Consider the following 25342-nt stretch of genomic DNA (forward strand, 5'->3'; position numbering starts at 1 on the left):
TCTGAGATTCAGTAAAATTTTAAAATGCACAAATAAGCACACCTGTTATATATTTGCTTTGGGTATCTGAAGATACCCTTTGAACGAAAAACTGATGGCTGATTTAAACTGATTTAAACAAAACTGATGGCTGACTAAAAGTCTAGGATAGCTTTTTTTGTGTGTTGCAGTCCAATTATCAGAGATCTGTCAGATTATAACAAAGATTCTTGTGCTCTCTTTAAATGTTGGAAAGTGGCTCTGCACGTGGATGTCATATGAAGACTCATGTGGAGGCTGCTTAGCTCTGAGTCTTCAGGTGGAGGAGCCCTGCTGTCATGGCCATCATGAGAGGCAAAATTTGGAATGTGTAGGAATTCATAACAGAGTTTCAGGTGCTAATCCTCTGTAGACAAGTTATCCTCAAAAGTCGAGGAGAAACGCACCAGTGAGTTCTTAATCTAGTTCATTAGAGTGAAATAAGAAAGTAAAAGTTATTCTATGTAGCACAACATCATGGTTATACTGGTAATGCACTGGTAATGCGGCTGAATGTGTCAAGACTCTACAGAGAAAAAGCAATAACCCTACTGAGTTTTGACACCATACTTCAAATAGAACCTGTGTGATTTAATAGAGAACATTCAAAAATGAGATTTTCTTCTTAAACAACAAACAAAAGAAAGATTAAAATCCTAATTTGTATTCCAAAATCTCAACTTAAGCAGAAAGATATTTAAATCAAGGTTTTTAAATTATAGCATAGAAAAATAACTTTGTGAAAGAAAATAGGAGCAATTTAGAGAGTATAATGGCAGAGCATTCAGAAATGGTCCAGCTTTTGTATTGATTCACAATGAATGTGAGAGGCCTCTACTACCCAAACCAATAGAATCCCAATGAATTTAACTGGAAATGGCAAAAAGCTTAATTGTTAGAGGACTAAATGTGGAGGGTTTAATTTTTTTCACAAATGGAAGTAAGAAATCTGAAGGTAGTCCACTCTTGACATTTTTCAGGTCTTCAGTGACTTGTCAAGAGACAAGAAGTTTCTTTCTATTCTTCAATACTTAAAATTAACTCTTATCATCAGCTGATCACATGAGGGCTGCTGAAACTCCAGACATCACATCCACATTCAAGGCAGGAAGAAATCAGGGTAGAGAAGAGCTCTAGTAGCCACGACTGTCCCTTTATTAGGAAAAACAAATTCCCTAAAGGCTTTACACTCTTCCCTATAAGTCTCTTTGACTAGAAATACTTTACTTGAATTCCTCTAGCACTAAAGGCTTTACACTCTTCCCTATAAGTCTCTTTGACTAGAAATACTTTACTTGAATTCCTCTAGCACAAAAACACAGAATATTTTACTAGACTTAATGTGTAAATGTCCTCACAGTCTATGTACCATGGATACTGAGTGGACAAGTAGAAGTGTCTCCATAATGTGTTTCAACAGCTTATGAAAAATGTTAATCGATCATCTGCTCCATGATGACCTACAGAATTCCAAAAACCCACATTATTTATGACATCATTTTGGTTCTAATGCAGGTGAAAATGAAAATAGGTAATGATGAGGATGACAACCTAGATGAATTATCCTCATAGATTTTTTAAGTTGCCATAGTTAATGTTAAAAAGATTACCAGTCATAGACCTGTATTTGTCTAAATGACACAAAACACCTGGATCATCACTGTTGAAAATTATATTATACTGTTAAAAAATACATTATGTATTGTTATAAATTATTCATTTATAAGTGTTCAAATACCCAGAAATAAACTATTCCACTATTCCTGCCTTGTTGGCAGGGACTATGTTTTATTCTTCTCTTCATCTCCAGTACTTGGCCACGGGCCTGGGATTTGGTAGGTAACTAATAACTAATAATCAAGGAAATACATGAAAGAATTCATGGTTAGAACAATAAACTTATACCTCAGTACTATGTAGACATTGCCATAGAATGCTGTTATTGTCATAGTAACCAAAATTATATAAAGACACTGATCTTAGGGATTCATAAATAAAGTGAACACACAATAAGTAAAAAACCCATACCTGCATATATCCTAATGTCCCTACATTATCAACTTAATGGCAAGGTAGAAAGTAAAACCAATATTTTTCCATCTATATAAATAGTTACTCATGTCTGCAGATATGCATAGGAGACAGTTTACGGGAGACCTTTTGGCTATAACACAAACAATGGACCCAACTCAATATTTACCAAAACAGGAATGTTTAAATAAATTGTGGTGCATCCATAGTATAGAATAGTACATAGCCGCCACAGTGAGGGAAAGAGGTCTATATGTATTGTCATGGAAAATTAAAAGGAGGGAAAAAATCTAGAATAGATTTTACTTTGAATGACCTCATTTATAAAAAATATATGTGAACATTTTTCTCTATAAAGCATCTCTAATGTCTATATTTATATAGATGCAACATAATCTGTTAGAAATGAATAGAACTCTACTGGCATATAGTTACTTCTGGTGAGAAGAATGAGTTCGAATTAGGAACTATACTTTTTACCCCACATTTTTTGTATAATATGCATTACTTTCATAATTAAACAAAAATAGAGAAATTGACTAAAATAAAAGTATCATTTTAAAGCATTGCTCCAACCTGATTAATTGGGTCAGTTATGGTAAATTACTTCATATTTTTTAGCTTTAATATTTTATTTGTAAAATGAGTAAAAGACTTTTGCCCAATTTTTTTCCTCTAAAGATTAGTAAAGTTTATATAACTAACACTAGCCTGTCCTATACTCACTATTGCCATTAATTATTCTCTTTACATATTTCCATTTCTATTCTCAATTGTTTCTCTTTTCTCTATAAGAAAAAAAAAAAGCGTCCATTCAGTGGCTAATGCCAGAGGCAAGGTAAATGCACAGCACTTCCTATAGTATTGTTAAGCTTAATGAAATGAATTGCCTTTCCTGTTGTTTTAATGTGTATTGTGAAAAAATTAAACCATCACATAAAACCCTACTATAACTTATACTTTGATGGAACTCAATATTTCTTGGATGATTAATCCTAGTCGGTCCCTAATTAGGGACATATTTACATTTTTTACTTACTTTTTAAAAGAACAGATTTTAGGAATTTATTCTCAGAGCTACCTTCCCTGTTTTTATTGTTATTCTTATGTTACCATAGAAGTGGTATCTATTTTTATGGTTATTTAGTTTAAAATTTTTAAAAGTAGCCCCAACCCATATAAAATATTCAAGTTTCCCACTCCTGCTTTTACACAAAATCCATAACAAATGTTAAGATTGTTTTTTAGCATTTCCACTCAGTTTCATTTCTAAAAGAAGGTGCTTTATGCTTGTGACAATTATCTCTTAACCATTTCTCCTTGCACAAGAGTTTTGGTAATTTTTTTTTAATGTTCTTGGAGATATCAGGAAGAAACTTACTTTTCAGTAGTTGCTGAAAATCTTTTTCTTAAACACTTAAATATCCAACATATTCTCCCTTCACGCCTAGCATCTGCAGGGCTTGGGATGTGGTAGGCACCTAGTAAAAACTAGCCACATAAATGAAAGAATGCATGGAAGTTTTTGTAGCAAGAATACTTTAAAAAATAAGGCACCAAGTATAGAATTATTATTACATTCAATATTTGATCATCTTTAGGTATTCTTTTTTTTGAGGTATTCTTTTAGAACCTTAGTAATAAGAATCTTCTGTCTCAAAGAATAATGACAAAATTAGAAAAAGTCCATTCCTATCTGTTCTTGAAATGCTTTCATTAACAAATAATATGGTGATCATACAACACTTTCAAAAGCATGGCAGAAATAGGAATTTGATTAAAACTTGAACATAAATTTTTATAAGTGAAAAAACCTTACAGTTTCCTGGTAGAAAGTATGTCACTAAAAGTTATGGGATTGTCTTCTCTATACTTCTGAAAAGATGAAGTTGATTCCTGAAAGCATTTCCATGTCTCCTACAATGCTTATGACTCAGATTTGTATCTTCAACCCCAGCCTCTCTCCTGAACTCTGGAATCTGTTGCCAATTAATTATTGGGAATCTCCACAGGCATCTCAAACTCAAATATTTCCAGACTGTGCTCATTTTCTTCTCATAAGCATCCAAAATTGAAACCCAACATAGACACTTCTAAAGTTTGATTGGTCACCCAATCCTAATATTTGCATGAAAATAATTTATCTTGACTCCTATCGCTAAGACTCTTTAACCACGGCCTCTATCTTTGTCGTAGCCTGTGTCTTCTTTCACCTATGTGGTCAGAAAACCTCAGTATTTCCACATGTCAAATGGAATTCCATACATACATTCTGTGTATGCCACATTATAATTAAACGTTTATTAAAATCTCCAAAAAAATAAAAAAAAAAAATCTCCAGCAATTCTCCACTGCCCAATGTTATTAGCATAAAAATTCCTTAATTATGTATTCCTTAGTTATGTATATAAACAAAACCCCACATAATTTTATCCTCATCTGACTTCCCAGCATTGCCTCCCTTGATGTTGTAACAGTTTGTGTGTGTGTGTGTGTGTGTGTGTGTGTGTGTGCTGCAGACATATGTCTTACGTCTATTCCCTGTAAGCTCTGTGCATTTTCCCATCTCTGCAGTTCACTGATCCTTTTCTTTCTACTTGCACTGTTGACCGCATACTACTCCACTCACAAACTTAAGAGACATACTCTTTAAAACCCAAATAATGTAGCTTCTTTTTGGCTATCCATTGGCTAACAACTTCTTAACCTTAACAGGGCACATTTTAATGAATACACACTGTAATTTATTTAGTCAATCCCTTATTATTTATACACAGTACCATTAGTGAATTTTTATTGTTACAGATGAAGCTCATAAGTAAACTTGTAGCTAAAATCTAGTGACCACCGGTATTTACTTCTTTAGAAATAGTGTCTAGAAGTAAATTTGATAAGTGAAAACTTATGCAAAATTATAAGGCTTTTAATATATAGTGACAAATTGTCCTTTTTAAGGTTTTACTTGTTTAATGGGACTAATCCCTAAATTACAAAGAGGCACTATGATATTGTACATACATTACTGCTTTTGATTCCCACAACAATCTATGAAGTACTAGTATTATTATCCTGATTTTACTCATGAGTCTAATGGGAACCCTAAGAGATTGGTAATATGATTAGGAGGTAAAGCCAATTTGAATCTAAATCTCGCTGACTCCCCATCAAGTGTACGTTCATTGCATTTGTATTGATTTCCAAGCCCTCGCCCCCAGGATTGTGATGGGAGTAGACAACCCTAAACGGGTATTATATTTTTGCTTTGTTCTGTTTTTCATCTTTGTCAATTTAGTATGGGAGAAACATTTTATCTTATTTTAAATCGTATCTCTGTTATCAGTACACTTAAGCAGTTCAAAAACTGACATCAATACTTTGAGTAGATCTTCTAGGTGGGTTTATGCTTTTGTTTTTGCTTACATTTTTGTTGGTGGTTGAAGGAGTTCTTGTCTCTCTTGTCCACTTATAAAAATATTTTATGGAGACTATTACCTTTTGTGATACCTGTTCCAGATATTTTTTCTGATGACATTTTGTTTCTAGTGTATTTTGATGTGCAGACTTTTAAATAGTTTATGTATTTCAATCACTGCTTGCCTTTATGCTTTCTCTTTTTGATGTAAAAATACCATTCTTTTTTAATGAGGTGCTTTTAAGTGATATTTACATCACCTTAAAGGAGCCCATATCAAAATTGGCAAATAGACCTTCCTCTTATTGGCCATATATTATATCTGACACTATTTTTTATTTAGCATTTATATAAAATATATTTATAATTAAGTACAAACTAGATTAATATAATATTTATAAAATAACCATTTTTCTTTAATAACAAGTGTCAGTATAAAATTTTTAAAAATCCAGTGGTGAATGTTTTCCCTTTGGGTTCCCAAACCTTGGTAATAAAAAGGTGAAAACTCAGCCCCAATACATATTGTACTCATTTTTTCTAAAGACAAAAATATAAAACGGTGGAAAAATACTCATATTTTAGCAAATGCATTTATAATGTTTCTCTTTCTCCCAGGCGCCACTGATTTGGAGAGAGCTAGAAAGCATATGGAAACATTCCATGTAATTTATTGTAGTAAATGATTCACAGGCATTTTTCAAGGTAGCAAGCCTTTAGGGAAGCTTATGCTGGCCATTTATTAAAACCTAGTTTTCTGCCAAGGTAAAGAAGAGATCATTAGGTCTTATCCATACTTTCAGACAAATGTCTCCTCCTCTAAAATGTAACTACTTGTATCTAAGAAGAATCTAAACCTATGACAGTAAACAAATTTTGAGAGTAAACAAATTCTCTTAATACAGACCCTCTCTTAGAAAAAGCTTAATTAATTTAGTATTGCATTCTAATGTACTCACAGATTGTAATGAATACATTCATCCAACGAAAATGAATTGACTTTACAGTTTGCATTTTTATCAGTACTATAACTACTTAGAAGCCCTTTCTACATTAATTTGGTCCCCTTTTAGTAAAGTTTGCACAATAGAATTAAAATCACCAGGGTAAATTTGCAAGTGAAATGAAATGGCCTGGGAGGAAAGAAGGAGCATGTACTATTCATTAAATGTTTAAATGAGCTGGATACAGGCAAGCTAGTGAAGAGCTTCATTATTTATATTAAAGGAATATCTAGTAAGCTTGGAAGAGATTGAAATTTGCAGGAACTTAAACGTAGGGTATGATTTTTGTCTACTTTGCCTGGTTAGAGTGTGTCCTGGCATAAAAACAAATAGCAAATCTATCGTGTTCAACCTCTGTCTTTCCTTGGTAGGAGTTACTCAGTGATTGTGAAATTGTTTCTTAAGGTTTCCTATAAAATGAGCACTAATATTGGCCATTTCTTAGATTTATCTTTTCCTCTAGGTGTAATTTTATGTATCTCTACATAACAACAGTTAATATCTGTCACATGATATTTTTTTCAAAAGCTATGGAAAAATTGGCAGCTCTAGTTAACCTAGAAAGCAATTTTACTATTTTCCTGTAAAGTACTTAAAATTAATTCCCTGAAATTCTACATTCATTTAAATAAGCCACATGTTTGGCTTTGAGCTTTCTAGCTATTCAGTAGGAAGTTGGTTATGATTCATTGTGTCAATAATATAAAAACAAGGCACCTTCAGAAAGGTTCAGTTATTCCTGGTGTTGAAATGATAAAAATTTCTACTGTGATTCCTGATAAAGAAAGCAACAAGGAGGGATACCAGACTAAACTTAGAGGAACAACAGTCCTCAAGAAGTCATTTTTGGGGGCTCCTGGGTGGTTCAGTCAGTTAAGCGTCTGCCTTCAGCTCAGATCCTGATCTCGGGGACCTGGGATGGAGCCCCAAGTTGGGCTCCCTGCTCAATGGGGAGTCTACATGTCCCTCTCCCTCTCTCTCCCTCTGTCTCTCTCAAATAAATAAGTAAAATCTTAAAAAAAAAAAATAAAAGTCATCTAGGGAAACAACAACGATATCAAAGTTATGTCAGTGTACGTAGCAGGACAAAAGAAATATTTATTCTGTTCTTAATCAATTAGTTATGATGTATCATATCATCCTATGCTCTACAGGCCTTAAATTTCTATAGGGTTAAATGTTAAAATACTTTGAGCTTCCTGGGAAACTCAGGTAAGTTTATATTCATTTAATTAAGGGGATTCTCAGAATTTTTTTAAGACTTCCCTTAAAAAGTTAAATATCACACACTCTCAGAAAGAAAAAAGTACAATACTACTTGTTTAATAAAATCCCAACACACACACACACACACACACACACACTATTTCTCTTATCTCACACCCTCAATAGAACTTTTCTTACTGAGAAAGCTAAGCTGTTAGCACAAAAATCTACTAGATGAAGAATGTTAGCAGCATCAGTCTGTTCCCTTAGCTCACCTGTTTATCTCCTCTGCAGCCCATGTTAAGTACAGACTCCAAGCTTTCCGCTAACATTTCCAACATAAGCCTGTCTGCATTCAACCATTTAGTCCCAGCTGAGCTTTTCTTCTCTGCGCTATTTCAATCCTCTGAACCTCATTCCTTTCTCCATTTTATCAAGTGCTTTTCTCCTGACTTAGTATAATTCTTCTTGACTTAACACCTTAGTCTTATTATTACTCTAAGCTATTTCCTTGTTCAAGTAATCTTCCTGCCGACATTTTCGTATATTTAATATTAAAAAAATTGATAATGTGAATGCATGAATCTACTATATATAAAGAACGTTAAGGTCCTTTGAAATGACCTCCTGTTTTTCCCCCTTAGACCACACGTGTGCCTAAATTTCACTTAAGATATAATTATTTGAGGGATCCCTGGGTGGCGCAGCGGTTTGGCGCCTGCCTTTGGCCCAGGGCGCGATCCTGGAGACCCGGGATCGAATCCCACATCAGGCTCCCGGTGCATGGAGCCTGCTTCTCCCTCCGCTTGTGTCTCTGCCCCTCTCTCTCTCTCTGTGACTATCATAAATAAATAAATAAATTTAAAAAAAAAAAATTAAATATGTCAGGGAGTGAGTAACATATCTTCTTTAAAAAAAAAAAAAAGATATAATTATTTGAATTTACCATTTGAAGCAGTTTATAGTAGATGAGGTAATAATTTCATCTTGGCTTTATCTAGTAGTAAAGGCTACTTTATTAGCTTCTAAGTAATGTGAACAATGTCTGTGATTTCTAAATTAACAGCGTTGGCTAGCCCACTTTTATATTCACCTGGAGCCAAGCAGAATCCATACTTCTAATTATTTGCTTTGCTGTTCCTAAAATACTCATCTTACTGAGTTCTTAATTCTACCATAGTTATTAATTTTATAGAAGAGAAGTAACAGGTAATGTTACTGGAGAAGGTCTCAGAACAATGTGAAAATTTTTAGCAACCTGTCAGTTACCAGAACCTAATGGTTTAAAGAAAAAACAAACAACTCCGTTAATCAAGAGTTCCTTGAACACTGTATATATACCCAGCAATGTATGGTCACCAAGATGAATGTGAAAATATACCCAAAACTCCAACTCTTTTTTGTGAATAAGGAAGTTGATAAAGATGCTATCCGTTTCATGGACGTGGAGGCCTTCCATAAGTGTCCCTAAGAGAATTTCTTACTGCATTGAGCATTAGGAAGAATTGGTTGTCTCTTGTGAAACAGGTTTTTCTTTTGTACTGCCAAACACATGGTTCATCCAGGGAAAATTAATAGTATTCTCTGGAAAAAATATTTATATTGACCTTACATTGGATTCTTTTATTCTTGTAAACATTACCATTGTTTACGCAGATGGGTTTTTTTTCTCTCTCATTTCTCACTGCGGATATGTTACATATCAATGTAAAATTCTATTCAAGTCTACTTCCACCTTTTTATAAGAAGAAACATAAACAAATAAATAGGCACAATCTCTATACTCCATCTTGATGAGAATACAAAACAATCATGTTTGAAACAAAAATATATTTAGATGCCTTTGCCTTAGGAGCCATTCAGAAAAAGGTCTGCTAAGAGCAGGGGTGAGTCTCAAAGGCTTCACCAAGCTGCCGCTGGGCACGGAGAATGGAGCATATGCAAGGACAGTGAGGATACTGGCCCAAATGGAGTAGAAGGTCTGTACTGAGGAGAGAAGAACATTAAGTTTTATAAGGAGAGGAGCTAAGATTATAATAGAATGTAAATGTCAAGCAAGGGAATTTTTATTTGAAGGGACAAAAGGAGCAAAGAACTTTCAGACTGCAAAGGTTGTCAGAGGAGAGCTTGTAACCTGTTTCTAATACAACCTCATGAAAATACCTGGACATGAACTCGTGTTATTAAAAATGACAAGGTGAATACAGCCCAGATGAAAAGGGCTTTTTATTCTTGTTATTTAGTACCCAAGTATAATTTCACCACAAGTGGGGAGAGACTGTAGAACATTCTTTCAGTTCATTTCTTTTATTCTCTTATCAAAGGACTTGATCCAATAGAGACCAAGAAGCTACATGTAGTATATACAGAAATGATGTTTCCATTAAAGAAAAAAAAGCTTCAGTAGGTTACCATAGGAACAGCCTAGCGTCCATTCCAAGCTCTAATAAAGGATCTTAGTCTAATGAAAACCTACCAGGTAGGTATATTTCTACTCCAACTTTCTAGTTTGCTAACTTTTTAAGTAGATTTAGGGAATGTTCTTTTTATTTAAAAAAAGTATAAAATGTGTGTGTATCAGTGAGGATATGCAGAATTTTTTTGAGACACTGTTTTTTGCAAAAAAAATAAAAATAAAAAAATTAAGCCTGAAAAATTCAGAGGTGCATTTTATGCTCTTTGTAACTTCAAGGAATGGTCAAAGTGGCCTTTATAGCTCACAATGGACAGTGTTCAATCCACGTCTGACACACTGCTAAGAGCAAGTGCCACTTCTATGTGTCAAAAATGGTCACATTATAACTGCATCTACTAAAGAGACCTCTTCTTCATCTTGCCAGTGAAACATGTGGCCCAAACAAAATTTATGATAGGAGTCTTAGTGTGTTACAGATAAATCTAACATAAAGATATGTCCCCCAATTTTTGACTGAAGTTTTTAGACACATGGTAAAATTGACCTCTGAGATCTCCTATAAAGAAGAATTCCAAATAATTTATGTAGATAATCCCCCTTCCAGAAGGTAGACTAACTCTCTTGCCCACCTTGCTTGTGGACTGTGCCTATTGAGTTGCTTTCAAGCAGTAAAACATGGAAGCTAGTAGTGGTGGTGGTGGTGGTGGTGGTGGTGGTGACTCGACAATGGACAACCACGGCTAATACCACCCTGGGTAAGTGAGCAAGGCTCTACATCGTAAGTCATGTTGGTAGCATGCAGACTTGAAATGATGTGATGAGAATGGCACTTCACCTTCATGGTCTTCCTCTCAAAAGCATTCTAACCACAAGATAAACATTGGACAAACCCAAACTTAGGGACATTCTATAAAATACCTAACCAGTGCTCCTCAAAACTGTCAAAGTCATCAAAAAGAGGAGAATTTGAGCATCTGTAAGAGCAGGCTGAGGAGACATGATGACTCAATGTAATGTGGTATCAGATGAGATCCAGGAAAAAAATGAACATGGGATCAAATGGACTCTTTTTGGAAAAACAGTGAAATCTGAATAGGCTAGAAACATTTTCTTTTTCTTTTCTTTTCATTTTTTTAGAGTTTTTTTAAAAATATCCAAGAAGCAAATGTTAAGTGTGTGAAAAAGATGTGGGATTTGGGGGCTGATAGGCTACATGTCAGAGACGGGTTTTTATAAACTGAATGAGTGGGGGAATTTATTTCACATTTTCAAGTCCGGGGATGCCTGGGTGGCTCAGCGGTTAAGCACCTGCCCTCCGCGGCGGGGGGGCGTGATCCTGGAGACCCAGGATCGAGTCCGGCATCAGGCTCCCTCATGGAGCCTGCTTCTCCCTCTGCCTGTGTCTGTGTGTCTCTCATGAGTATATACATAAAACCTTTAAGACACACACACACACACACACACACACACACACACACACACACGCCCCCTCCTCCTTATTTGTAACGAGAGGAAATACAATGCTTATCCTGAAAGGTCATTGAAGAAACACATAGGATATGAGGCCTAACTTATCTCCATAAACAATATGTTTAAAATGACTTCATTCTTGCCCAACACAGGGCAGGCGGCCCTCAAGGGCGTGGGCTTTCTCTCGGGTAGGGCGGCCCAGCCTCCGGAGCCAGCTTTACCCTTCGCCTGAGCACCTGCCGCAGAGCGGGCTTTCGCGGCCCAGGCCCCGCTCTGCCCCCCGCCCCCCCCCCCCCCCCCCCCCCCCCCCCCCCCGCCTGATTCCCCCGGAGGCCCCCGACAAAGCGAGGGCGCCGCGGGGGTTCTCCCCAGCTCCTTCCCCCTCGAGGGGCCGCTTATTCTAGAGCAGAGAGCCGCAGCGGTGGAAGTTCGTTATCCACAGTAGGCCTCGTTGTAATGTGCTCCTTGTTCTTTTTCCTTTCCTACTCCCCTGCTACTCTTCCCTGGGATCATCTGACTTTGCGGCAATGAGGAACACCAGAAATAAAAGGACTACTTTAAGCTTGAAACCACCTAGAAAAATTTAGTTTTATTTGCAGCCAGTACAAAGGTTGTAATAATCTGGAGGCTAATTTTTTTTTTAATTTACTTATGATAGTCACAGAGAGAGGGAGAGAGAGAGAGGCAGAGACACAGGCAGAGGGAGAAGCAGGCTCCATGCACCGGGAGCCCAACGTGGGATTCGATCCTGGGTCTCCAGAATCGCGCCCTGGGCCAAAGGCAGGCACTAAACCGCTGTGCCACCCAGGGATCCCTGGAGGCTAATTTTTTAAATTATGTCTAATCTAAAGAGTAATTTACTTTTACAGATAAGGGGCAGTTGTAACTGATAGTAAGTGTATCCTTGTGCCATCTAGGACATTATAATTTGCCTTTTGAGGCTTTTAATATATTTTATATATTTAATCATTTTTGTCATTTTTATCCAATGCCATATACCAGACTTCCAAGAAGTGCCTAATGATACAGTGTAAGTGCATACCTTTTAAGACAAGACACACTACCAAAATACCGGTAAAAATATATTCAGGAAGGATGGCACAAAGTCTTTCACCATGAATTTGTGGCTAAAAATTCTAAAACAAATAGCCTAGTTTATAAAGGTGTCACATGAATGATACATATTATTGCTGCTACATCTATCTTCCATTTGCAGGCATAAATCAATAAGAACCTCAAAGACCAAATATCTTGGTGCTCCATGGTACCACCCAATGAGATAGTGATAGAGGGAAAGTATGTATTAAATTGCCTATGACTGAAAGAAATTATCCTATCCAATAATCCATTTGACTTTCTTTGCAATTTATATGTGTGAGGATAGATTGTTTAGAGAATAAATATTTAAGGAATGATCTAACCAGGGGAAATATAGCAGAGAATACCATCAAGAGAAAAATAATTTGTTATAGAAAATCATTACAATGAGAACATGGAGAACAGAGTTCAAGGCAGGTTGGAATAGTGGAGGAAACCCTTACAAAAATGTTGGCACCCAATTAAACGTTTGTGTTTTGAATTCAAAGTTTCATGAAGAGCCTATATGGTTCAGAGAATGCCTAAAGCATAACATACCTAAAAGTATTTATTGAATAAGTAGATGGATGAACGATTGAATGAATAAATAAGCAATAGAGACATCGCATGGGAAAAGATATATGACATCATAAGGATCATTCTAATTTTTGTATGTATTTCCTTTTTCCTAATGGGCACTATATCAGTTTTCTATCGCTGTAGAGCAAGACACCACTAATTTGGTGTCTTACAAGAACACAAAATTATTATCTCACAGTTCCCTAAGTCTAATTCAGGTCCAATGTAGGTCTCACAGAAAATCAGTGTTGGCCAGTGCTGACACCTCACTGGAGGCTCAGGGTCCCCTTCCAAGCTTCCTGGTTATTGGTGGATTTTAGTCCCTTTTGGTTGGAGAACTGAGCTTCCATCATTTTGCTTTTTGGTGTGTAGCTTTTTTTTCCCCCGTTGGCTCTCTGCCAGGTGTTGCTCTCAGCAGCAGGAGAAGGGAATACTTCTCCCCGCCCCCCTGCTAGGCTGGCCCTCCCAAACAGGCAGTGTGTGTCTTCAAGGCCAGTAGGAAAACCTCTTTACTTTGGCAGATTCTAGGTCTTCTATAACATAAAGCAATTGTGGAGTGACTTTCCTGGCAAGCACAGTCTCATGCACACTCAAGGGGAGAGTGTGTATAAAGCGCAGGTATATTGGGATGGGAATCTTGGGGCCACCTGAGAACTCTACCACAGCCACATAAAAAACAGCATCTGCACAGTCAAGCCTGTCTAGTGGGATATCCAATTGGGCTTAAACTTGCAATTTCTATTCTTTGGTGCTACACTGGTAGAGTATGAGTACCTGGAGCATAATGTTATATGTATCAGAGTTCTTAAAATGTAGACTTCCTTTAAACCCTTCAAGCAGAGTAAAGTATTAAACATACATAGACTGTAACATCAGTGGTGTTTAAAATGGGAAGATTTAAGGGTGAAGCAGAAGGAATATAGAATAGGAAGGAACAGAAATGTCCCATCTATTATTGTATTAATGAATCCTGCTTACTATAGTACCTTACTCCCTTGCTCAGTAGTTTACAAAGTGAGCTAGAGATCCCAAAGACAAATTGTTTTCATCTTACTTGAAGAAGTGATTCTTGGGCAAATATTCTTGTCCTAGAATTGTTTCCATAGTGTCCAGAAATCTATGTTCAGCATTTGTTACTGGGACAGCAAGACTTTAGAAATAAAATAAAATGTATCACAAAGATGAGACCACGTCGGCGAGCGCGGATTACATGCCTGCATTTTGAGCAGGTAACTAGTCCCGGGCTCCGACTTTGCCTGACGCACCGCAGCAGCCCCTGCGGCCCCGGGGGCAGGGCACGTGGGGGGGCACCGTGACCCGCGCACCCGCTGCTCCTGAGGCCACAGGGGAGCCGTGTCCTTGCCCGGGCCCGCCGCCCGGTGACCTGCCGCCCCGCCTGCAACGCCGGGCCCGGCCTGCCGGGGGCGGGGGCACCAGACTCCGGGCCGGAGCAGCTGGGTGACCCAGCTGGGTGACCTCGAGGCCCCCGGGGTCACGGGGGGGCAGCTGGGTGACCTCGAGGCCCCTGGGGTCATGGGGAGGGGCAGCTCCCCCCGTCGGGCCCCCCAGGCCTGGCGCCTCCGGAGAGCACGGCCGAGAAAGCCGGTGGCCGAGCCGAGGGCCTCGGTTTGCTGTCCAACAACTTTCTCACTATTCCAGTACAAGCCCACCTGGGCTGTTCCTACCGAACGTGGGAGAAGGAAACGATGTCCTGTGTGCGCGAGCGTCTGAAGGTAATTTAGCTTCTGGGTCCCTGTTAACAGACTCCGCACCGCAAATACCTAAGGGATCCGGGCCCCGAGGTCCAAGGGCCCGCGCGGCCGCAGGAGGCAGCAGGCGGCGGGAGGAGGTGCTCGCCGAGGCCGCAGGGGCCGCAGGACCTGCCGGGCGGCTCTGGCCGGGGCGAGGGAGGCCAGGGGCGGGGGAGGCCGGGGGCGAGGGAGGCCGGGGGTGAGGTGGGGGGGGGGGGGAGGCCGGGGGCGGGGGAGGTCGGGGGCGGAGGAGGCCGGGGGTGAGGCCCGGGGTGAGGCCCGGGGACGGGGGAGGCCGGGGGCGAGGGAGGCCGGGGGTGAGGTGGGGGGGGAGGCCGGGGGCGGGGGAGGTCGGGGGCGGAGGAGGCCGGGGGTGAGGCCCGGGGTGAGGCTCGGGGACGGGGGAGGCCGGGGGCGAGGGAGGCCGGGGGTGAGGTGGGGGGGGAGGCCGGGGGCGGGGGAGGCCGGGGGTGAGGGAGGCCGGGGGTGAGGTGGAGGGGGAGGCCGGGGGCGGGGGAGGCCGGGGGTGAGGTGGGGGGGGAGGCCGGGGGCGAGGCGGGGGGGGGGGCGGGAGGCCGGGGGCGGGGGAGGTCGGGGGCGGAGGAGGCCGGGGATGAGGCCCGGGGGCGGGGGAGGCCGGGGGTGAGGTGGGGGGGGAGGCCGGGGGCGGGGGAGGCCGGGGGTGAGGCCCGGGGTGAGGTGGGGGGGGGAGGCCGGGGGCGAGGCGGGGGGGGGGGCGGGAGGCTGGGGGCGGGGGAGGTCGGGGGCGGAGGAGGCCGGGGATGAGGCCCGGGGGCGGAGGAGGCCGGGGGTGAGGTGGGGGGGAGGCCTGGGGCGGGGGAGGCCCGGCCGGGGCTGGCAGGGCTGGCGGAGCCGCGGGATCGGCCTCTCCGGCGCACAGCAGGAGCCCCCAGGACGGCCGGGCCTCGAACGCGCTGCCAGGTCTACACGACTGACTCAGCCCGCACAGTAAAGCCGAATCACATATGCCCATGGACCTTTTAAGCACACACGGGCTACACGAGAACGTAGTGTAGACCCATAAGAACCAGGGTGTGTGCTGCGGGGGTCCCCGGGCCGGGACGGAGCGCCCGCCGCGGCAGCAGCCCCTGCCCCCCGCGCCCCTGCCCCTACCCCCGCCCCCCGCGCCCCTGCCCCTCCCCCCCCGCCCCCCCCCCCGCGCCCCCACCTGCCCTGCGGCCCCCGCCCTACTTGCTTCCGCAGTTTGGGGAGCAGCGGCCTAGGCCGCCCTGAGCGAGATTTGCTTACGATCTTACAAATTTCGAACTTTTCAAAGGGGTAAAGATAAAAGTAGTTTTAAAGAACTGACTATACAAGATGCGGATTTTCAGCACGGTAGGTAGAGACACGTTCTTTCGTTGTGTGAAATGAAGCACTATGCAAAATATTTTAGATCATTCTCCCAACGGTCCTTGAAAATTGTTGAGATGCCTTTATTTGTAAGTATTTGAAAAAATATAAAATAAATGACTTTGAACATACTCCCCAAAGTGAAAAATCCAGAACAAATCGCACGCATATGTGAAGTAATGAAAATGCTTACCTTCTCTAAAAATATGCTAAGATTGAAAGGAACTGACATTGAAATTGGCTGTCACCTTTCCTATGTTAGGAATTGTTCCTAAACTCATTTGAGTACCTCAATTCAGACACACAAATTAATCTGGTCTCTATAAAGTCTGCAATAAAAGCAGGTATTTTCACCCCATCACAGTAAAAAACCACTCTCTGAAGATATATTCAAATAGAAAAATGATTGTAAAAATGATTGATGCTTTCAGAAAGCAAAACTGGATGTTACGATTTTCAGCCCCGACACCAAGGTATGATAAATGTGAAATCTAAAATCAGACCTCCCTATGCAAAATGTGCAATGTCAATTTAGAAACTGCCTCCATGACTTTTAGACCTTTCAACCACCGTATGGAATAAAAGGAGGGCTACAAATTTTGTAGGGCCGCCGTAACAAACAACCAGAGAGAGGGGCTTAAACAATAGAAGGTTGTTCTCTCTCAATACCTGAGGCTACAAGTCTGAAACCAAGATGTCAGGAGGGCGGTATTTCTTCTCAAACCTGTAAGGGACGACCATTTGTTGCTGCTTCTAACTTCTGGTGTTTGCCTGCAAGACCGATGGCCTGTAGACGACGCATGACTCCAATTTCTGCCTCCATCATTGCAGAGGCACTTTTCTCTGTGCACATCTCCATCTCTGTCTTCTCCTAAGGACACCAGTCATTTCGGATTAAGGGTCCACCCTACCCCAGTATGATCTCATGGTAACTTGCCTAATTACATCTGCAATGACCTTGCTTCCAAATACATTCAGAGGTGCTTAGAGGGTCAGCATTCATTTATTTATTTATTTATTTATTTATTTATTTATTTATTTATTCATGAAAGAGAGAGAGAGAGAGAGGAACAGACACAGGCAGAGGGAGAAGCAGGCTCTGTACAGGGAGCCTGATGTGGGACTCAATCCCGGGTCTCCAGGATCACGCCCTGGGCTGAAGGCAGGCACTAAACCGCTGGGCCACAGGGGCTGCCCGAGGGTCAGCATTTCTTTTGGGGGATGCAATTTAACCCATAACAGGAGTTATCACAAGGTGGAGAAAATTAAGGTTTTCTATAAAAAGAGCAGTCACCCTCCCTCCAGAGAGGAGGGGGTGGGATTCTAGCTTCAAGAACAAACCTTACTGAGAGGAGAACTCAAGGCAGGGGCAGCTTCCTGGGGGTGCAACCCTTGCCAGCAAGCAGGGCCCTACCATCCTGCGTTTTCATTTTCATCCCCTGGAACACCATTCCAAGAGCTTGCTTGCTACATGCTTCCTGCTCTTGGGGAACAAGGCAGGCTGTCGCTTGACCCTCACGTAGGAAAGCTGCCCTGTGATAACTGAATTGTAGTGACTTCATTGCCTGAGTCAGCTTGCCTCCCCAAGTTGGTCAAGTCATAAAAAGTGGCCCGCTTATAAAATATGCATTGTCCTTTTTATTTGCACTACAGTGACAGGTACTTAGCAGCGGGAATCTCTAAAGAACCATGAACATTCTCTGGAGAAGGGGCTTTAAATCTCTGCCATGCCAGAGAACAGGAAGGAGTTATCAAAAGACAATTTAGGTAAGACTCCGATGCTTTTACCACCCTGGGGGAATCAAAACCCAATTAGCAGCCTGGGGGAATTTGGGTGTGGGCAAGAGAGATAAGAAAGAAATGAAGCTCCCAAAATTATGAAATAAGAGAAGTCAACCAAGCCCTTTCCCATGGCAGGCTTCCAACCCAAAGCAGGTCCAATTTAGGAAAGAGGAGAAGATTTGGGATTACATTTCATTTAGAATTTCAATTAATAATATTAAACAGATCATTCTAATTTCTGAACTCAATTCCCAGGGGTCCTGGACAAGTAAGCCCCAAAACCTGTAGTTTTCAGGGGATAGGGAAAGAGGCATTCTTTCTTTCAGTGTAAGGAATTGATAGGTGTCAGGGGCTGAAGTGTGGTCCCCTGTCCCCACCCCTGGCCCATTCACATGTTGAACTCTTAATCCCAGTATCTCAGAATGAGACTACAGTCAGAGATATAAGGTCTTTGAAGATGTGATTGAGATAAAAAGAGATCATTCGGGTGGGCCCTAATTTAATATGGATGTTTTTATATGAAGAAGTGATTAGAACACCGGCAGAGGGAAGACAATAGAAGACACGGGGTAAAAATGGTCCCCTACAAGAAAAAGAGAGAGATCCACGAAAGAAACCAATAGAATGTATGGCCTCCAGCACCCAGTCCATGATGCTTTGTTATGGCAGCCTAGCAAACTAATATGAGACAATAAAAACTGAATTGTTATAGGCATCAAAGTAGTTTTGGAAAAGGCCCTCAAAATGGAACAAAGGATCTAGCACTTCTTATAAGATAGCTAAACTTAAAACAATTAAGCAAATACGGCCTTTTTAGTCATGTTTCTAGTGCTACCTTGACCAACAGACTACAAAGGAAGATGTGTGATGCTGGGTGGCTCATAATTCTATGTGTTACAACATAGGAAGATCAGATGCAAACTAGAATTTTCAAAGCACTATAAATTATTGCATCTGTATGGTTCATGTAAAGAGCTCTACTATGCTCTGCAATACTGTTAAGTTGGTCTGCATAGGAGTAGGAATGTAATTGTACAACATAACAAGGCAAATTCATTTAATATTTATGAGTCATATCACACATGGTTTCTAACGCAGATAGGTACTCAATTAATATTAACTTCCTGTTTATTCGTCTTTAATAATGGGTGGAAGGACACTGAGATTGATTATTTTACTCTGCTTCTAGTCACCTTCTTTAAGGTGATGAGACTGACTTAACCAATTGTTATTCGAAACAATCTGGCATTGGAGCAACTGAAAATACATGTTAAATCTAGCATTTGTGTAACTCACTTACAGTTTTGGTAAGAATCAGGTTTTTTTGTTTTGTTTTGTTTTGTTTTGTTTTTAAGATTTATTTGTTCATGAGAAACAGAGAGAGAGGCAGAGACACAGGCAGAGGGAGAAGCAAACTCCACGCAGGGAGCCCAACGTGGGACTCCATCCCGGGTCTCCAGGATCGCACCCTGGTCCGAAGGCGACGCTAAACCTTTGAGCCACCTGGGCTGCCCCAAGAATCAGTATTGATAACCAACGATAAAGCAATTTGATAACTAGAAAGGGAGGAATAGTGTCCAATTTTTGTTAAAAACATACAATTAGACTTCACAAATGAGGAACTCAGTCTTGTAAGTTCATCACCATGTGTGATGCTTAAGCTAATGTGCTTCATATGTGTTCAAGATTGAAAATCTTACCTGTAATCAAGAATAAAGGTTTAAACGACAGCAGGAGAACAGATTGGGCAGATACTCTGCTGGGAACTACACATACCAACTCAGATGGGGGTATTGAGCACCTGCTTCCTCGGGAATCTAAAACAAGATTTGAAGTTGTTCCCAAAGTCGTAAGAAATTCAGCAGGGGTGAATATATATGCTGCAAGAGTCAGGACGGTCTGTCATCGAGTATGAGAGCCCCTCCTCAAGACTGTGTGCCTAGGGGCCGGCATAGAGAAGCAAGAGCAAAGCCTGCTGGGCTCCTGTCCTAAAATTCTTCGGGAACTGATGTACTATCAAGGCAGGAATCCATATACAAGGCCACATTCTGAGAACACCTCTAAGCCTGGGGTAATGACCCTAAATATCAGTTACTGACTGCTGTCTGTGTACCTGGATCTCTACAAAGTACTTTGCCTATAAAATTTTAGTCTATCCCAAAGTGAATTCCATGAACCTGCTATGGTAGGAGATACGAAAAGACACAAAGATGACAATTATGGGTAAAAAGATGATAGATTCAAAGAGTAAATAATTGAGATCGAGCCTGATAATTTCCAGATAAAATCAAGAAGGACATGTATTTACTGATATACACTGACTTTTTATTGTTGTACAGAATAAAAACCATTTTGGAACACTCCAGCATAAAAACAAGATTCTCAGGTATGAGGAATAAATTAATACTATTAATTATTTGTTAGGATTTGTTAACAAATTAATTAATGCCAGAAAATAACGAAAGAATCATATACAGATTTTATTTAAGGAAAAAAGTATTTGTGGACCAAGTATTTTAACATCTGTTAAAATTTTTTTCAAGTGCAAAAGCCAAAGAAAGATAATTTCAGATAATATATATAGGCTCAAAAAATATTCTACAAATATATCTTTCTTTTTTTTTTCAAATATATCTTTCTTAAATATAAATCACTTAAGATAGCTACTGATTGACCATAGAATGAAGTACCATTAGGAATTAAGCAATAAAAATGTGGTTGACTTCTCTCAACAGGTAAAGTTTCCAAACTATCATAAGAAACCAGAGGAGAAATCATTGTTCATGCCATGATTATGCTCATCATACAAAATTAATGCCAAATGTGGATGCTTTGGTGTCTCCATTATATTGACATCTGTCTACAACTAAAAGAAAATAATTTCAATGTGGAAAATTATACTTCACATTAAAACAAAAGATAAAGAGAAATTTCTTGAAAAATTTCCCTCTTTCAAATTAAGACTTACTACAGGATTCATTTATTTAACTATATATGTTTGTATTAAATTAAATGTTGTATTAATAAATACCATGTTTGGAAAGGATATTGTACTTATATCTGATGGGTGTTTCTTTTATTCTCTTGGTTACTCATGATTTCCATTAAAACTATGAACATTAAAAAGTACTAAAGATAGGAATTTTTTTCTGAATGCCGTACAGGAAATCTATAATATATTGCATATAGTTCAACTAAATGAACTTCATATACTTCTCAAATTTTTATATTGTTGAGTAGAATGTATAACCTTGGTGAAGAATTTCCTTATCATTGACTGAATTTTCCACTTACCACTTGTGATATTTGGGGCTGCCCTGAGTCAGCATACTACAGACGCAAACCTTTCTTTCTTTTTCTTTCTTCTTTCTTTCTTTCTTTTCTCTTTCAAATATATTTTTTAAATTTATTTATTCATGAGAGACACAGAGAGAAAGGCAGAGAAACAAGCAGAGGGAGAAGCAGGCTCCCCACGGGGAGCCCAATGTGGGACTGGATCCCAGACCCCGGGATCACACCATGAGCCTAAGGCAGACGCTCAACCGCGGAGCCCCCCAGGCGTCCCAAAGGGGGAAACCTTTCAAGACTAACTTGTTCAGCTTACAGACTAGGGCTCCAGAGTTTATAGGGGATTTGTAGAGCTGACTTCCTTTAATTTTACCAGACTGCTTTGGGAACCTAAAAGATCCTCATTACACTCCCTCTTGATATTGTAAGGAAAAAAATACCCACAGAATACTGAGCCATCAGAGCCAACAGGAGAAAATAATTTGTATAATTATTAACAACTCTCATGACCCTTAAATAATCAATGCTATTCATAAATTATTCACACCAGGAGTTTAAAAAGTAGAGATTATTATAGTATCAGTTTAAAATAACTAGCAATGAATCTACGATCCACCTTATCATTTCGTGGATAGTTTTAGAAGAATTGTAGCCAAGCCTAGCTATAACCATATGAGAAATTTAAGCGTAGGGTCTACCTTTCTTTAATGAGGCCTCTAGAGAAGCTAATTCTACAGCCTTTGGAAACACACTGACAATATCTAATAAAATTTACATGAAATTCTTATGGAAAGAAAGATTTAAATGTCTTAATGAAAAACATTATCCTCTCTATAGAATTGGGGAATTGGTCATTCGGTGGTGAGACCGGGGACTGCCCTCTGCGGGGTGCCATACAGTTAACAAACTTTATTTTACTGACTCCGTTGTGAGATATATAAGGCAAGTACAGTGCAGGAAATATGGTGCCAGAAAATAAAATGTGTTTAATAATTTAGTTTGTTAAATTGGGACTTCACAAAAACGCTATAAAACAGATAACTGTCTCTGTTTTGCAGTTGAGGAAAAGGACTCAGAGAAGTAAACTAGCTTTCTCAAGATCACACAGCAGAGACCATTTGGAAACACAAGTTGATATGAATACTTCCACAGAGAAATCTATACTGGGATTTCTTTGCTTTTAAGGAGATTATTTGTTGAATTTTCTATTTTCAGGTATTTTCTTACACCGCTGACAAAGAAATCCGAACTGACGACTTGTGCTTGGATGTGTCTAGACTCAGTGGACCTGTAATCATGTTAAAATGCCACCACATGAGAGGAAATCAGTTATGGGAATATGATGCTGAGGTATAGTCTTTTCCTTAATTTACTTATTATTTAAAGCTTAAACTCAGTTATATATTTCAAGTGCACTTAAATCCTAAGCTATTTTTTCTGCACTGGAAGAACTGTATTTTCAAGCATACAGGCTTCTAACTGATAGCGTTAGAATGGTATAGTATAGGTTTTGTCAAATGAGTTCATTAGTATAAAAAATGAATAAGAAAAATAAGGTCATTTTTAAGTGCTTAAAACATGTTAGCACGTTTACATGCTTAACATAAGGAGCCAGCTGTGCCTAACTGACAGGTATGTATGAAGATGCACATTATAGGACGATATCAACAATATTTCCATTTTTCAAATTCCAAATTTTACACTGTTATAATCTGATATTAATACTTCTCGATTTAAGGGAAAGAAAAAAATAAGCTGGTAAGATTAGCATGAATGCTCTTTATAATAGAAAAATACTTTGCAAAATTCATTAATTAGGCACATAATCAGGTAAGGAGCATTTTCTCAATATAGCACATCTTTCTGATAGAAGAGAGGGAGAGAAAACAGTAAAATTACTGTTGGGGATTTATAGTCAGGCAGTGTGTAAAAATCAGATCAGCCATCAGATGGAGCTAATAAAAAAGAAATATTTTCTTTTCCATAAGTAAGTTGCCTTGAAACAGCTTCATTTCTTTCAGTTCCCTTGGCTTAGCAAAATGAATTGGGTCATCTGTGTTACATTTTCCACATTATTAAATTGTTGGTGACTTATTTCAGATAAGAAACTACTCTTGCAAGATAAATAATGCACTAGAGCCAAATGAGTTTCACAAATGCAGTGATCCACCTAAGTGTAACATTTTTAAGACCGATCTACAGAGTTGTTGATATTATTGATACTGCAACAAGGTCTTCTTTTTAAAAACTTTTCGAATGTCATTTCAATTTGCACGATGTAGCTTTTTAGCAGGACAACTTACTGAATTTTTATGTGATTTGAAACTGATTATGTAGGGGTAAAATTATGTGGCCCTAAAATTTATATAAGATAGCCAAGCTCTTTGAACATAAAATACTCTTCTTCTGGGACATAATGAAGGGCAAACATCCTAAATCTTTCACATAATACACCAGTGTGCTCTATTCAGACTCTTCCCTCTCCAATACCTCATTCACCTTCGTTTGACCCCCACGTTTTTCTCTTGAGCTCTCATCATCACCACCTTTCCTATTAAGGCTGCAGAAGATATTTCCTTCAATAATACATGGGGGTAAGCCTGGAACCTTGGCTTCCTCCCTCTTCCAAGAGGAAAAATACAGATAAATGTACAGATAAAGGAGAAATTCTGCACATTGTATTTTTTTAAGAAATTTTTTTGTTGTTGCTGTTGCTCCTTAATTTTCATCAGGAGCCCAGGATTTTATTGGGTTTGCACTAAAAATAAAGAAATCTAGCATATGTTTCTACGGAAAGGGGAATGAGCATATATACTTTTATAAGATGAAGCGGGTTGAATTTCAGAATACTACTTTTAACCTTCAAACTTTAATTTTGGAGCAGATAATGGCTGCTATAGTCATAACTCAGATTCTTTAATGTCTGAAATAACTATATTGTTGGCATATAGCTATATTTTGTTGATGTTTTAATCAGCCAGTAGAGAGATTGTTGAATACTAAGGGATTTTTGAAAGAAAAGAGAAAAAAATAGGTTGCTTCATGTAGGAATTAAAAATGGTTTTTGTAAATTTACTATTTTGGATAACTAGTAGTTATCTACTGTAGGATTTTTCCAGAATTCTGATATTTTGTATCATGGAAACTTTGTTTCTAAAACACACACCAAAAAGCTCATAATATACCAAAAAAGTCGAGAAATGGTTCTTAAATAAACAGTCTGATCATTGTAATGATTATATAACACAGCTTACTTTACTCTCCTATATGTTTATGTTTTCAAAATTAAATTGTGATGTTCAACTTGTCTACATTTAACATTTTAAATTATAGTGTAGATTTTTTTTGCCAAATATATGAATGTCTAAATCATGATGTGGAGAAGTCACAAAAGAATAAGTGTAGGAAAAATGAATTGCCTTTTTGTAAATTTCAGCTGTGAAATAAGATTTTATTTGTGAAAAAGTCAGAAAGAAAGAGACCTTTTTTTTTTTATTTTAAAGAAATTGAAATACAGTACTTGGAGTCACTTTAGTCTACGAATAGTCCCAAACCCAGGCCACCCAAAGTATGATTCTGGGAATAGTAGCAACACCTGGGAACTTTTTAGAAATTAGGAATCTGAGATCCCTACCAAACACACACTATTTGGGAATCTGCATTTTAACAAATTCCCGGGTCATTTACATACATATTAAAGTTTGAGACAGATAGGTCTAGACAGTGGCCAAACATCTACTTATCTTCCTTAGTCTTTTTAGACACTGTTGGAATTGTTGCAAAATCAGGAAAAGGCATAAATACGCTTTGGAAACTGGCAGGCCTCCAGGAGAGACAGGGGAAGGACAGGTAGCAGAAGGGTGAGGGGTGCTGAGATGGGAGAGAGGAGTCCCTGTCAAGGAGCACTGGTCTTCTGGCGTCTGACCCGTGAGAAGTA

The 25342-nt window shown here is 39.4% G+C and overlaps 1 protein-coding gene across 5 annotated transcripts in view; it reads left to right on the top strand.

Moving 5' to 3' along the window:
- GALNT13 (polypeptide N-acetylgalactosaminyltransferase 13) overlaps positions 1 to 25342 on the top strand; it is a 514036-nt gene that overhangs the window by 478287 nt on the left and 10407 nt on the right. For 4 of the 5 annotated variants that reach the window (XM_041722124.1, XM_041722123.1, XM_041722125.1 and 1 more), the window contains one exon: positions 22621 to 22755. In XM_041722124.1, the coding sequence (XP_041578058.1) occupies positions 22621 to 22755 (135 nt within the window). Of the gene's footprint in view, positions 1 to 17988; positions 18329 to 22620; positions 22756 to 25342 lie in introns of those variants that run through there. The other variant, XM_041722127.1, reaches the window with a different exon arrangement.

Source organism: Vulpes lagopus, chromosome 11 (assembly GCF_018345385.1).
Source record: "Vulpes lagopus strain Blue_001 chromosome 11, ASM1834538v1, whole genome shotgun sequence".
Taxonomy (NCBI): domain Eukaryota; kingdom Metazoa; phylum Chordata; class Mammalia; order Carnivora; family Canidae; genus Vulpes; species Vulpes lagopus.